Here is a 16,199-nt window from a genome sequence, read left to right as displayed (position 1 = left end):
TGGCTTTCCCAGTGCCTCTGCATACTGAGTGGACTTAGCGCACACTGCAGTATCCTTCCACTGCTACCACTCATCTGCAATTTTCTCCCAGCATAGGAGGCAGTTTGGCCCTCTCGAGTCAGCTCTGATCATAATCTGGAAATGGGCCCTTCGGCTCGACTGATCTATGCCGACCAAGATTCCCATTTGCCCATGTGTGGCCCATATCCCCCTAAACCTTTCTTATCCATATACCTGCCCAAGTACCTTTTAAATGTTATTAATGTACCAGCCTCCACCACTTCCTCTAGCAGCTCATTCCATATATGGACCACCCTCTGGTGAAAAAGGTTGCCCCTCAGTTTCCTGTTGAACCTCTCCCCTCTCTCAAACTTATACCCTCTAGTTCTTGATTCCCCAGTCCTGGGAATGAGACTGTCGCCCAGTCAGAATCTGTTGCCATCATTGCAAAAACCTTTCATTGTTCCATTCGCAGTCTGTTGTCATTGAGTCACGGAGACATCATGGAAACAGGCCCCTCAGCCCACCAAGATTCTACCACTCACCCACACACCAGGGGCAGTTTACAGCTGCCATTTAACCCAGCAACCTGCACATCTTTGTGATGCAGGAGGAAACTGGAGCACCCAGGGGAAACCCACCAGTCACAGGGAGAATGTGCAAACTCCACACAGACAGTGCCCGAGGTCAGGATTGAACCCGGGTCTCTGACACTGTGAGGCAACGGCTCAACTGTCTGCATCACTGTGCTGTATTGATTTTATGTTTAAGAAGCATTTCTTATTTTCGGATCTAAACAATCCAGATCTAATTTCATGACTTTGCCCACATGTTATCTGATTCTTCTGATGAAGGAAGTAATATCTACCCTATCGAATCCCTTTATCATGCAAGACGTGGGGATTAATTCACCCTTCACCTTGCGAACTCCAGGAAAGATGAGGCATTTATGCAAGCGAGACTTATAATTGAAACCTTTAATCCCTGCTGTCATTTGGGTGACTCTTCACTGCACTCACTAAATCCTGTAAATCCTTCCTGAGGTATACACAAAACTGAGCACTGGACTCGGATCACTGACTGATCAGCTTTTGTGACTCTGTCCCAACCCAAGCTCTGATTCCAGCTGTTTAAAAGGCACTTATTCAGGTACATTGATAGGAAAGGGTTAGAGGGATGTGGGTCAAATGTGGGCAAGTGGGTCTAGCTTAGTTGGGCATCTTGGTCAGCATGGATGAGTTGGGCCGAAGGGCCTGTTTCTGCACTGTATAACTCCATGACTGAAGTGGATGATCAGCGTGACCATACTGAATGGGGGAGCAGGACTGAATGAGTTCCTCCAATTTTCCATGTTTTCCAGTGTTCCCAATTTCCCACAGGCAGTAACTTTCTCCAGTTGGGCTTTTGGAGAATTTAAATCACTTTTCCCTTTTTTCATTCATACCATGTTCTTAAATCTGTGTCGTAAGCTGTGAAGTATGTGGAGGCTGCTAAAATGCCTTCACTCTATTGTAAGCAAGAAAACTTTTTAATTGGGATGTTGAAAAATAATATTTTTCATCTCAGATAAACTTCTTTTCTAATAATTATGCTCGGAGACCAGACCAGTTGGCAGTATTCCAGGTGTGGCCTCACCAGGCAGTGATATAATTGAAACAAGTGGACTCTGCTCTTCAATCCTCCTGCAGTAAAGACAAAAATATTGTTTTCCTTGCTAATTGCTTGCAGTACTTGCACATTAACTTTCAGTGACTCGTACGTAAGGACACCCAGACCTTCTGAACAACAACATTTCAATCTCTCACCGTTTTAAGATTTACTTCACCTTCCTGCTTTTTCTAACAAATTGGCAGATCTTACATTTTCCTCATTATATTCCATCTGCTGTGTCATTGAACCTCTTCATATCTTATAAAACCTCTCTGTATTATCCTTGTAGCACGCTGCTGCTGAGCTTCATATAAGCAGAAAAATTGGATATATTACACTTGATCGTCTCGTCCAAATCATTGACATGGATATTGTTATTTATTATTAGTTAATTGTTCTGTACCGAGATAGAATGAAAAACTTTTGTTTGCATAAGTACATCAAGGTGGTAAAAAGGCATGCAGAATGCAGTGTTACAGTTACGGAGAAAGTGTGGTGCAGGTCGACAAATTAAGTGCAAGGGCCACGATGAGATTGGTTGGGAGATCAGAATTCAAGAGTTCATCTTCAATGTGTGAGAGGTCCATTCAGGAGTCTGATAACAGCAGGATAGAAGCTGTCGTCGAGTCTGGTGGTACGTCCTCTCAAGCTTTTGTATCTTCGGCCCAACAGGAGAGGGGAGAAGAGAGAATGAGTGGTGTGGGAGGGGTCCTTGATTATGTTAGCTGCTTTCCCGAGGCAGTGGGAAATGTAGACTGAGTACATGGAGGGGAGGCTGGTTTGCGTGATGGACTGGGCTGTGTTCACAACTCTCTGCGATTGCTTGTGAACAGCCGGGTCCCTGACACCCCACTAATCTCAGCCACCCAAACCTGAAATTACTGATTGGTGTTAACCAGTCCTCAGTCCATGCCTGTACATCACCCCCAATACCATGCACTCAAGTTTTCTTTAATATTCCCCGTTGCATGCATTATTGAAGACCCCCATCAGCTGGTTTGCCCTGACCTATTCTGCTAGCAACAATCTCAAAAAATTAACTGATTTGTCAAACATGATTTCTCTTTCATAAATCAATGCCTAATCTGATTATTATTTTCCAAATATCCTGGTACCACCTCCCTATTACAGATGCCAGCATTTTCCCTACTACTGAAGTCAGGCTAACTGGTCTCTACTTCCCTCTCCCTACTTCATTAAGTAGTGAGGTTACATTCACTATCTCCCAATCTGTGGGAACCATTGTAGGATCTCTGGGATGTTTGGAAGATGACAACTTGTGCATCCACTTTCTCCACAGCCACCTCTTTCAGAACTCGAAGATGTACATCACTTCCTGGGGATTTATCCCCTTTCATTCCCATTAATTTCTCCGATCTTTTTATTTACGATTATTAATTTCTTTGCATGCTTCATTCACTCTGGACCTGTTCCCCATTATTTCCAGGAGGGTGCCTGTGTCGCCTTCTGTGAAGTCAGAGGTAAAGTGTGTGTCGAACAGCAGGGTTTGTTCATAATTTGCTGAGGTCTTATTGAGATATTCTGGCAATTCACATCTGATCTGAAGTGGTCAGTGTAATGAAAAGGTAATAAATAGGAACTGGGGCAGGACCCTGCAGTCTGCTGTGTTCTTCAAGTCCACTTTCCCAACTATCTCTGTGTGCTTTCAAAATTTGATCAGTCTTGTCCTTGAATCTAGGACTGATTCGAGGGCTGAACTTGCACAGACCACTGAGAGAGAGAATTCTAAAAGTTCGTAAAGCAATAAATGAAGGCAATTCTTCTCATTTGCATTCCAAACAGGCAACCCACATTACCAAGACTGTGCCCCCAGTTCTAGACTGCCCAGCTGAGGGGACAGCCAATCCCTCTCTGAATCATGAATGTCTTAATGAGATCATCTCTTGATTTCCTTAGCCAGATTTGATATCACTTTGTTGGAATTGCGCTGCTTGTTTCCCAACTATCTCTGTGTGCTTTCAAAATTTGATCAGTCTTGTCCTTGAATCTAGGACTGATTCGAGGGCTGAACTTGCACAGACCACTGAGAGAGAGAATTCTAAAAGTTCGTAAAGCAATAAATGAAGGCAATTCTTCTCATTTGCATTCCAAACAGGCAACCCACATTACCAAGACTGTGCCCCCAGTTCTAGACTGCCCAGCTGAGGGGACAGCCAATCCCTCTCTGAATCATGAATGTCTTAATGAGATCATCTCTTGATTTCCTTAGCCAGATTTGATATCACTTTGTTGGAATTGCGCTGCTCGTGTGGGATTTGATAGTTCAACCTCACTCCTAACCTGCAGCCACGAAAAGTTAAATGCTGCAAAGTTGGTCTTCTCTGGAAGAAGGTAAAAACGTACAGTACGAGTCAACTCAATTATTAATTAGAGAGACTTGGCAATTGGTTTATTATTGTCATATGTACCGTGATACAGATCATTCCAAACGTACATCGATGTAGTACAAAAGGAAAAGCAATAACAGCATGCAGAATATAGTGTTACAGTTACAGAGAAAGTGCAGTGCAGGTAGACAAATAAGGTGCAAGGGCCACGATGAGGTAGATTGAGAGACTAAGAGTTCATCTTTGGAGACACAAGGGACTACAGATGCTTGAATCTGGAGCAACAAATAATCTGCTGGAGGAACTCAGCAGGTTGAGCAGCATCTGTGGGAGGAAAGGAGTTGTCGACGTTTTGGGTCGAAACCCTGTATCGGGACTCATGCCTTTGAGAGGTCGAAACCCTGCATCAGGCCTAGTATTGCCTTGTGTCTGGGTCTCTGGAAGGTCCCTCGATGGAGACTGATGCAGTGTTAAGCTAACAGCTCCTTTATTGTTGTTTCTCCCGTCCAGCTAGATGGTATGAGGCAAATTAGATTGTGAATCCAAAGTGCTCTCCCTGTGTTGTCATCCTTTATTTTGATAAACCTACATATTCATAAGAAGCTCCATTAACAGATATTAAGCAAGTTAAATACGCCAGAGAATGCCCATTCCTGAGATTAACAAGAGCTTGTCTTCATTGATCGTTTTCTCGATATGACATTGTTAACTTTTATTTGCAGTGAACCCAAACTGAAAAGCTGTGTCAGTAAATTGCTAATTTTAATCAACATAAAATTAAATGTTCAACTAATCAGTTTGGCAGGCCCATCCTAAAGGGTATAGTGCCTATTATTTAATTGGCTATTTGAAGGCTGCTTATTAAATAAAGTGAAAGTGATGCATTCCTCAGCAAGCTCCCATCTGCGGTCTGGTGTATCTGCTGCCATGTGCCTGGTTTTCCCAGTGTTTCACTGAGATTTGACTGGAAGTTCCTGATTCTTTCATCTCTGGTGTCAGAGACTTGGCAATGCAGAGAGAGAGTGGGGAGACTTCACACCAGGGCCTGCCTCTGTCCTCATCCAAAGCCCCCACCTGTGGGCTTCCCAGCAGAAATCGTTGGATGGCAGAGGAGAACAGGAGGCCATTCAGCCCCCTGGGTCTGTACTACACCTCATGGCAGATTTGCATTTCCAGTCTTGTTTTTATATTCCTTATTGCCAAGCAAACATGTAGCTATTGAATGAATCCACAGCAACTGCTCAGAGCTGCATTTCACACCTTTACACTTCTTTCCTCTCTCTCTCACTCCAATCCAACTCCCCTCTTGCTCCCCATCCTCTCCTCCCTTCCCCATCCTCTCCCCCCTTCCCCATCCTCTCCCCCCTTCCCCCATCCTCTCCCCCTTCCCCCATCCTCTCCCCCTTCCCCCATCCTCTCCCCCCCTTCCCCCATCCTCTCCCCCTTCCCCCATCCTCTCCCCCCCTTCCCCCATCCTCTCCCCCCTTCCCCCATCCTCTCCCCCCTTCCCCCATCCTCTCCCCCCTCCCCCCATCCTCTCCTCTCTTCCCCCCTTACCCCATCCTCTCCTCTCTTTCTCCCGCCATCCTCTCCTCTCTTTCTCTCCCCCCCCCCCCCCCCCATATATCACTGACTACACAAACTCTGGGGGTAAAGCGCTTTAGGATGTCCTGAGTTATCACTGACTACACAAACTCTGGGGGTAAAGCGCTTTAGAATGTCCTGAGTTTGTAAAAGGCAAGTCTAACTCAGGGATGAGCATTTAGCTGGTGGGGTTTGGGTGGTCAATGTCAAGTATCAACTTCCATGAGCAGCCAACTGGCGAAGGGCTTGTTCTAGAGGCTGTGGCCTGAAACTGATCCTGTGCAATGAGGTTGACCTGATCCAGAGCATTGGGGGAGGCTCAGAATATCGATGCAACATGTGGCTCTGGGTACTCTGTGATTTCCTTCTCCCTCCATTGCATGGAGCTTGTAACAATTCGAGCTCATGATCACATGGGTGCCACCTTGACAGTATTCACAATTGGTGTTGCGAGAACTTTACCTAATTGTTTCAGAGGGATGAGGGGGATCTCACTGAAACCTATCAAAAACTGAAAGATCTGGATAGGAGAGGATGTTTCCAGTAGTGGGAGAGTCTAGGAACAGAGGGCACAGCCTCAGAATAAAGGGACATCCCTTTAGAACTGAGATGAGGAGGAATTTCTTCAGCCAGAGGGTGCTGAATCTGTAGAACTCATTGCCACAGAGAGCAGTGGAGACCAAGCCATTGGGTGTATTTAAGGCAGAGATTAATAGGTTCTTGATGGTTAAGGGTTATGTGGAGAAGGCGGGAGAATGGGGTTGGAAAAAAAAATCAGCTATGAATGGTGAGCGGGCTTGATGGGCCGAATGGCCTAATTCTGTGGTCTAATCTTCAACTCGGTATTCAGCTGTGTATTTTTAATTTTGCCGTTTCTAACTTGATTTCCTTAAGAGAGCTGCAGGGTGCAGTGTCAGTTTTAGTCCTCCTGTTTGATTGGTGTGGACATTGATGTGTGTCCGTGCGAGGCCAGGGTGCAATGTTAGATGTGGCCTTGGGTTGGAGAGGGGAGGCAGTCAGCTCTTGGGGACCGTCTGAGCACTCTCGCTGATGAGTGCGGTTTGTGAATCTCAACAGCAGTGTTGGCCTTGGTTGCATGGTTGTTCTTGATATGCTCGAGCTCCCTGTAATCTACCCATATGGCTTTAGAATGTAAAGACTCTTACAGTCTCAGTTTGGATGGCACGGGGGAAGCAGTTCGTGCTGCTGCCTCACAGCTTCAGCGACCTGGATTTGTGTGGAGTTTGCACATTCTTGATGGGTTGAATGGCCCTATGACCATGTGGGTTTGCTCCAGGTGCTCCAGTTTCCTCCCACATCCCAAAGATGCTGGTAGGTTAATTGGTTGCTGAAAATGTCTTCAAGGTAGTTTAATGGCAAAAAAAGATCAAAGCAGAGTTGGTGGGTGTGTGAGAGAAGGGAAATAAGATGAGTGGGAGTGGGATTTATGGGATTGCTCATCTGGGAGCCAGCATGAACCCAATGGGCCAAATGGCTTCCTTCTGGACAGCAGACTCCCACAAACAGCAGTGTGATGACGACCAAACAGTCGGTTTCTCTGGTGTTGAGTGATTGATAAATATTGGCCCCAGGACACGGTGGAGAACTTGCTTCTTCCACATCGTGCCGTGGGATCTTCTGCATCCAGCAGGTAAGTTTAATACTTCCACCTCCAGCAATCTCTCTGTGTTGTGCTGCCAGGGTTGGACAGGGGTCAGTGCCCAAGGGAGGAGTAGAATTTGAACCAACAACCTCCTGCTTGATGGCGGGAGGTACAGAAGCCTGAAGTCTCACACCACCAGGTTCAGGAACAGCTACTTTCCTGCACCATCAGGTTCTCGAATCTACCTGCACAACCCTAACCCTGCCTCAGCAATGGAACACTATGGACCACCTCTGGGACTACTGTGGACTGGTCTTTAATTGTGTGTTTGGTTTTCTTTGCACTAAGGTCTTGCTTTTGCACAGATTTTTCTACTGTATGGTATAATTTTAAGTATAATTTATATTCTGTGTGTTGTCTGTACATATGTACCTGTGATGCTGCTGCAAGCAAGTTTTTCATTGTACCTGTGCACACATGTACTTGTGCACATGACAATAAACTCGACTTGACTTGAAGTGCAGCTGAAAATCTCTAATGTATTGTTAATTAAATCTCCAGCAAAGTGTCTGTCTAACTTTACCTGTTGTTGACTGATTAGTGATAACACCAGTTAACTGATCCACCGGGAGAGATAATTGGAAGCATGAGGAGTTTTCTAAACTGACGATTTAACTCATGGTGTGTTTTTGAGTTACTGGGTGATAGCTCTTTGTTTCGAAGCTTGCTCTCAAAGCTCTTATTCAGATCCATGGTTTACCCAACAGGCCATTTCGCAAGCGCAGAGATACCTTTGGAATAGCCAACGCATCACTCCCTGTGAATGACACAAGTCCGCCAGAGCAGCACCAGAACAACTCCAACTCGGAAAGGAAACAAGACTACCCTTTCTATGAGAGCAAAGTGTGGTGCAAGGACAGGACGGTGATCTCCAACCTGCGGCATTTCACCACCTACCGCGTCGACATTCACGCCTGCAACCATGAGGCTTACAAGCTTGGCTGCAGTGTTTCCACCTTTGTGTTTGCAAGGACCATGCCCATCGGTGAGTGGACCGTGGAAGGGGCAGCTTGGTTCTCGTGTATGTGTGATGAGCCTCGAAAAGAGCAGTGAAAGGATGCTTGTGTGGGCGGCAAGCTTAGGTTTCCGGGTAAATGAGCACCAGAGGAGAAAGACAATTCACACAGATTTCTATTCATCGTGAATTAGGAGCAGGAGTAGGCCAGTCGGCCCATCTAGCCTGTTCTGCCATTTAGAGTTGAGCGTCGGACAGCACTGAAAGAAGCCCTTTGGCCCACCACATCCATGCCCCTTGGCACTAATCCCCCTTGCCCACATTGGGACTGCATCTTTCTGTGCCTTGCCTATCTAAGTGTCTGGGTAAATGCTTCTTAAACATCGTAATTGCATCAGATTCCACCACCTCCTCTGGCAGCACACTCCAAATATCAACCACTCTCTGTGTAAAACAACAAAATTCTTTCCTCTCACCTTAAACCTCTGCCCTATTGGTTTTGATTCCATTCTTGTGGGAAATTAGGTTATGACTATTGAACCTATCTCTGCCTCGGATCACCGTTTATACTTCTATCAGGTCACAACCTCCCCACTCCTGGGAAAACACATAACCAACCTACTCAATCTCTCCCCATAACTAAAGCCCTCTAATCCAGGCAACGTCCTGGTGAATCCCCTCTGCACTCCAATGCAACCACATCCTTCCCATAGTGTGGTGACCAGAACCACACACAGTACTCCAAGTGCGGTCTAACCAGTGTTCTGTAAAGTTGCAACATAACGTCCCAGCTTTTATATCCTGTGCCCCAACCTATGAAGGCAAGCGTGCCATATTCCTCCTTCACCACAGTATCTACCTGCTTGGCCACTTTCAGGGAACTGTGGACTTTTACCCCGAGGTCTCTCTGTTCGACATTCCTTACTGCCCTACCATTTACTGTATATACCCTACCCATATTTAACTTCCCAAATTGCATCATGTTGCACTTGTTGAGATTAAATTCCATCTGCTAATGCTTCACACAGCTTTCCGTCTGATCTATATCCTGCTGTCGCCTCAGCCAACCTTCCTCACTGTCCAAAACACCACCAACTTCTATGTCAATCCACAAACTTACACCTCCTACATTCACTTCCAAGTCGTTTTCCCACCACTGATTTCTGCAGTACACCATTGGTTAGAGACTTCCAATCAGAAAAGTATCCCTCCTCTGCAACCCTCTGCGTCCTATTTAATAAGATGATATCTGATCCATGGTTCATTGATTATCCATGGGCAATCTGTGGTTTTGCTCCAGGGAAAGGATTAAACGCAGCAGGAGCAGACACAAAGGATGTTTGTCTCATGAAAACCAGGAGAGGCAAGGGTCAAAATGGGAAATAATTGGGCTCGGGGCATGGAAGTTGGGGACGGAGTGAGCTGTGGGTCTGTAGTCTTAGAAATTCTGTCACCCGTTGACTTTGTAGGAGAGGGTTAGGGCCTAGGGGTGAGCAATTGCCAGCACAGAGCTGGAGACTGATGTCTTCCCATGTCTATCCTTACCAGACAAAGCTGACAACATACCCGGCCTGGTGGTTTGGGAGCCTGGCGACGATGACACCAGCATTTACCTCAAGTGGACGGAACCACCTAATCCCAATGGCCTGATCTTGATGTACGAAGTGAAGTACAGTCGTGGGGACAGCGAGGTGAGTCAGCTGCCCGGGTTGGACTGTTGAAGGGAAGAAGCCTAGCTCTTCAGGGTTGGAAAACCAGCTAGAGTGGAAAATCAAAATACCGCAGATGCTGGAAATCTGAGATAAAAACAGAAACTGCTAGAAACACTCAGCAGGTCAGGTAGCAGCTGCAGAAAGAGAACCTGAAATATTAAATCTGCTTCTGTCTCCACAGATGTTGCGTGACCAACTGAGTGTTTATAATAATCTCTGTTCTTATTTCATCTGCTAACGACCCTTCCCAGGGCTGGGTGGTGATTGTTCTCAGTCCAGTCCTTGAGATGAAAACTGAAGTCATCCCGGCTTTCAGAAGGTTGGCAGGAAAGTTATTCCTGCCCTGCCCCAGATGTGTTTTACCAACATCTGGTGTGGAGTTTAATTGTTCATCTAGAGACACAAGAGACACAAGAGACTGTAGATGCTGAAATCTGGAGCAACAAACAGTCTGCTGGAGGAACTCAGCGGGTTGAGCAGCATCTGTGGAGACAGTCAACATTTTGGATTGAAACCGTTAGCCCTGATGCAGGGCCTCAACCCGAAACGTTAACTGTACCTCTGTCTCCACAGATGCTGCCTGACTCTCTTGAGTTCCTCCAGCAGTTGTTCTGCACTGATCTGAATTCACTGTGATATCACCTTCCTTGGAGTTGCTTGACTAAATCTTGCAGGCTGGGGCACAGATGGTATCAGACGTTCTGGGGACACCTCCCCAGAAAGAGAAAAAACTGCAGATGCAGGAAATCTGAAATTAAAACAAATAGTTGGAAATGCTCCGCAGGTCAGGCAGCATCTGTAGAGAGAAACAGTGTCAATGTTTCAGATCAATGACTTTTTATCAGACCCTTCACTATTCTGATGAAGGATCATCAAGCTAAAAGATTAACACTGTTTCTCTCACCACAGACATTGCCTGAGTACCTCTAGCATTTCCTGTTTTTATCCCCAGAAAGTCACCTCAGAATTGTCCTCCTATTCTTAAATTTTCCCACAGAAGAAAACCCAGCGTTAAGTTTAGTGTTAACCCTCCAACTCCACTCAGTTTCAGATGTTCCCTCCTCCAGTGTTTTATAGGGGTGAGAATTGGGCACATTATATTAATGTGCAAAAATGTTAACTAGAAATTGTTAGGTGGCACAGTGTCACATTAGTAGAGCTGCAGCCTTGCAGATCATTACAAAACGTAAGTACGTTAAGGTAGTGCAAGGGAAAACAATAACAGAATGCAGAATATAGTGTTACAATTACAGAGAAAGTGCAGTGCAGGTAGACAATAAGGTACAAGGGCCGTGATGAGGTAGATTGTGAGATCAAGACTTTATTGTACTATAGGTCCATTCAAGAGTCTTATAACAGTGGGATGGAAGCTGTCCTTGATCCTGGTGGTACGTGCTTTCAGGTTTTTTCATTTGCTGCTTGACGGGGGTGGAAGAGAGAATGACCAGGATGGGAGGGTCTTTGATTACATTGGCTGCTTTCCCAAGGCAGTGGGAAGTGTGGACAGAGGGGAGGCTGGTTTTGTGATGGAGTTAATGAAAATATGAGGGAGAATAAAATGGGATTAGTGTAGGATCAGTGTGAATGGGTGTTTGGTCAGCATTGACTTGGTGGGCTGAAGGGCCTGTGTCCATGCTGCAAGTCTATGACTCTCAGAAACATAAACCCCCTCCAGTTCTGAGTTGATGCATTTACAGTTTCAATCCCTCCTCTCTCATATTCTGGAACTGATGCAACAGATGCCGGCTGTTGTCTGGTATCTTAGCAACCCTGTGGAAGGTGAATTCAGATGAACAATTAAACACAACACCAGAAGGTGTTGAACCTGGGCAAGGACAGCAAAGGATCAACTGTCTGCCAAACATCTGACGGTCAGGATGAATTCAGTATTCATCCCTGGGACTGGAATCGGGACAATCACCATTGTACTTAATGAATTAGAGTGGTCTCTCCCCTTTTGTTACATTAAACTTTTTGGGCTGTTCTGAATAGATGGGAGGTTTAAAATGATTTTACAGGTGAATAAAGTCAGGTGAAGGGATAAATCGAAACAGGCAATATACTGGTTGTTGAGTGATGATGGGACACAGATATAGGATTAATTGTCACAAGAGTTTTGAGACAGAAGAGGGCACTGTTCTCCCTTGTCAAACTTTAAGAATTGTTTAGTTTGTTGGGAGGATGGGAAATAGAGTTTTGGACTCAGAATGGCAAATGGGGTTAGGGCTGCTCTCTGGAGAATAAACATCAATGTGGACTGAAATGCAAGGGTCTTTGATCTGGAATGTTAACTCTGTTTCTCTCTCCACAGATGCTGCTTGACCTGCTGAGCCTTTTCTGTATTTATTTCAGGTTTACAGCATCTGCGGTTTGTTTTTTTATAAATTTCGACTGGCTGTGGGCTGTTTGGGCTCACAGCCCGTAATTTCTACGTCGTTTTGTGACCTTTGAGCATTCCCTAATCACCTACGGTATAGCTAACCGCAGACCTTCCTGCACCCAGATTCATGCAGCACAGGAGATGCAGACCACAAAGAAATGAGCTCTTTTTTTACTTGACTCGACAAATTGCTTCAGTGAGAGATTACTTAATGAATCTCAGATTAATCTGTGCACTAAATCCCAGCTAAAAGGGGCCTCTCTCAGACTTGACCATCACTGCTTTAATTTAATGTTTCACGGCTGGATTTGATCTCTCCCAGTGACGTGAAGCAGACTCGTAGCAAATTGGCTGCACTTTTTTGTACTTCACCCTACTTTTCAATTAATGGAAGATGGCCTTAGGCACTGCATAGGGATAGGCAGTTCATCTACTACTGCTGTGAACTATTTTCATCCCCTCTGTCTAAATGTGTGTGTTTATCTTTGCTTGCCAAATCCTACTGGTTCTTTCTATGAGCTTGACGCCACAACCTTCCAGCTCAAGATACAGGTCTGCTGCTGGAGGAGCCAAGTTGCACTGCAGAGCTGTGAGCCTGTGATGCAATTTGACACTGAAGTGCAGTGCCGCTGGTGTGCTGCGTTCCCATTGTGCCTTCATTTGGCACGTTAAGTCACCCAGTTCCTGTCCGTCTGGTTTGGTGAACGCGAAAGGTTCCAAGAGGGGCAGACAGTTCTCTTGGAATCTTGCCCAATATTCATCCTACACCAAAACACAACAAATTGTCATTTACATGCAGAGTCTTACTGTGGACAAGTTGCCCGTACACTAAACCTCTTAAAAATAATAATTGCTTTTGGAGGAATTTACTGGTTTAAGGGCCTTTGGATATCTTGAATCGATTGAATCCGTTCTTCTGTCTGTCGGTTCCTTAGAGTTGTAGAGTAATATGGCATAAAACAACTCGTTCAGGCCAACTGAGGTGCCTAATTAAGCTAGTCCCACTTGCCTGTGTTTGGCCCATATCCCTCTAAACCTTTCCTATCCATGTTCCTGACTAAATGTCTTTTCACAGCTGATGGTGTTAAACATTGACCAGAGGGAATTTATTCAAGACATTTCATTTGCACTTTCCCCTCCATCTCACAGAGTCATATGGCACAGATACAGGCTCTTCAGCCCATCAAGTCCATGCTGACCAGGTGCCTACCCAGGTAGTCCTAATTTCCTGCATTCAACCCATATCCCTCTATGTCTCGCCCCTTCTATCTAGGTGCTTCTTAAATGGTACTGTTGTACCTGCCTCAGCCACTTCCTCTGGCAGCTCGTACCATATACTCTATATATATATATACCATATACCCTCTGTGTGAAAAAGTTGCCCCTCAGGTCCCCTTTAAAACTTTCCCCTCTCACCCTAAATCTATGCCCCAGTTTTGGGCTCCCCTACCCTGGGGAAAAGACTGTTACGATCCACCTTATCTATGCCTCTCATAATTTTAAACATTTCTAGAAAGTTGCCCCTCATTCTCCTACATTCCGAGGAATAACCTAGCCTGGCCAACCTCTCCCTATAACACAGGCCCTCCAGTCCTGGCAATATCCTCGAAAATCTTTTCTGCACTCTTTCCAGTTTAACTATGTCTTTACTATAACAGGTTGACCAAAACTGTACACACTACTCTAAGTGCAGCCTCACTATAACAACTTGTACAACTGCAACATAATGGCCCAACTGCTATACTCAGTGCCCTAACTGATGAAGGCCAGCATGTTAAATGCCTTTTCCACCACCCTATCTACCTGTGATGCTGCTTTCAACAAACTATGCACTTGTACTCCTAGGTCCCTCTGTTGCATTACACTCCCTAGTGCCCTACCATTCATTGTACCAGTCCAACACTGGTTTGACTTTCCAAAATGCATCATCTCACACTTATTTGTATTGAAATCCATTTGCCACTCCTCGGCCCACTTCCCTAACTGATCAAGATCCTCCTGTAATCTATGATAACCTTCTTCACTACCAGCAACACCACCTAATTCTGTGTCATCCGCAAACTTACTGATCAAGCCTTGTGCGTTCATGGGGAGATATCAGCATATCTCATACAATGTGCTCACTGGTCATTTGTGAATGTTGCCTGACTCTCTCAGATCTCCTTGAACAAAGGAAGGGAAGCCAGGACTCCAGACACGGATTATGTCTGTGAGTGGGCACTGGAGATGGGAAGTTTGAGAATTGACAGGTTCAAGTTATTCTTGTGATAGGCGTATATCCCCAGTGTATAAATGCCATGAAAATTCTGCACCAGCAGCACAGTACATTACAAGATGAGGATAAACATAAGTTAACATAAACTTAAATTAACATAAATTGTACATAACTTACACATGCAAAATAAATAGCAAAATAAACATATCAACACTCATGCAAGATTGAGAGAGAGAATATAGTCCAAGGTGGTGTCAGGGTTTTTCAGGTTGGTTCAAGAACCTGATGACAGTGGGGAGGAAGCTGTTGTTGAACCTTGAGGTGTGGGTCTTCAGGCTCCTGTACCTCCTGCCTGATGGCAGCATTGTGAAGAGAGCACGGCCTGGATAGTGGGGGTCCTTAATGATGGATGTCGTCTTCCTGAGACACCACCTCTTGTCGATGTCCTTGATGGTGGGGAGAGCTGTACTTGTGATGGAACTGGCTGAGTGACAGGTGAGGGTGGGAATGAGGATTGGAACAACAGCCAGGCTGATGTGGAGTCTTCAGCCTGAACGTTGACTCTGTTTCTCTCTCCAGACCCTGAGTGATTCCAACAGTTTCTGGTTTTGCTTGGCATTCCACCTTTGGTGACTTGAGAGGCTGAACAGCCTGGAGAGCAAGGGTGGGGGAAGAAACCAACGGCCTGCAAGACCTTCATTGTTTCAACAAAAGATCATCAACCTGAGACATTGACTCTGCTTCTCTCTCCACAGAGGCTGCCTGACCTGCTGAGTGTTTTGGGGCATTTCCTGTTTGTTCCAGATCTGTAGGTTTTTGCTTCGAGGGCTCTGATGGTGTTTATCGAGATCCACAATGCAAGAGCCGTCCTGTCCAGTGCTTTCTGCTTGGTTCGGCTCTGTTTTGGCACCAAGTTAACATACTGCCATACTCTGCTCTATCTCCGTGCCTTCCTGACTGTGTGCATGTTGTTGTGACCCACAGGTACAGCAGGAGTGTGTCTCCAGGCAGCGCTATAAGTCAAGCAACAGTGGTTGTAAGCTGGACAGACTGAGCCCCGGCAATTATACTGCAGAGGTGCGAGCGACCTCGCTGTCTGGGAACGGTTCCTGGACCGACCCGGTGATGTTCTACATTAAAGCCAAACGTAAGTGGAGCAGTCTTCCTCTAGGAACATCATTGTGTCCTGGTTATCTGGCACCTCTCATCCCCTAGTGGGGAGGTTTGGCTACCACATATGGTGGGCAGCAAGATCCCAGAGGAGGCGCAAGACACTGCAGATGCTGGAATTTGGAGCAACAAACAATCTGCTGGAGGAACTCAGTGGGTCGGGCAGCATCTGTGGGGGAGGGAATTATCGACGTCTCAGGTCGAGACCCTGCTTCAGAACTGAGAGTGGAGAGAGGCAATGGCTGGTGTGAAGAGGAGAGGGGGAGTGGGGAAGAAGGGGCCCGAGGTGATTGCTTATCATCCTCTAGCACTGTCTCCAACCTTCACCCTCCCCTCTCCCCACCTCACTCCATCTGCCTCTCATTTTTTTTCTATCTGCCTCCATCGATCATCCACCTGCCACTGTGTCCCAGCCCCAGCCTCTCCCTGTCCCCTCCCCTACCTGACACAACCTGCTCATCATCTTTCACCCCTCCTCAGTCCACCAATCACCCCCAACTCCTGTCTCACCACTCTCTCCCC

At 45.9% G+C, this 16,199-nt stretch overlaps 1 protein-coding gene across 2 annotated transcripts in view; it reads left to right on the top strand.

Annotated features, from left to right (window-relative positions):
• Positions 1-16,199, top strand: part of igf1ra (insulin-like growth factor 1a receptor) — a 220,964-nt gene that overhangs the window by 176,332 nt on the left and 28,433 nt on the right. For both annotated transcript variants that reach the window (XM_052042748.1, XM_052042746.1), the window contains 3 exons: positions 7,953-8,230; positions 9,749-9,891; positions 15,492-15,654. In XM_052042748.1, the coding sequence (XP_051898708.1) occupies positions 7,953-8,230; positions 9,749-9,891; positions 15,492-15,654 (584 nt within the window). The remainder of the gene's footprint in view (positions 1-7,952; positions 8,231-9,748; positions 9,892-15,491; positions 15,655-16,199) is intronic.

The sequence above is a fragment of the Pristis pectinata genome, chromosome 32 (assembly GCF_009764475.1).
Source record: "Pristis pectinata isolate sPriPec2 chromosome 32, sPriPec2.1.pri, whole genome shotgun sequence".
Taxonomy (NCBI): domain Eukaryota; kingdom Metazoa; phylum Chordata; class Chondrichthyes; order Rhinopristiformes; family Pristidae; genus Pristis; species Pristis pectinata.
The sequence above is the reverse complement of the archived record's forward strand: the minus strand, read 5'-3'. Positions and strand labels throughout refer to the sequence as shown.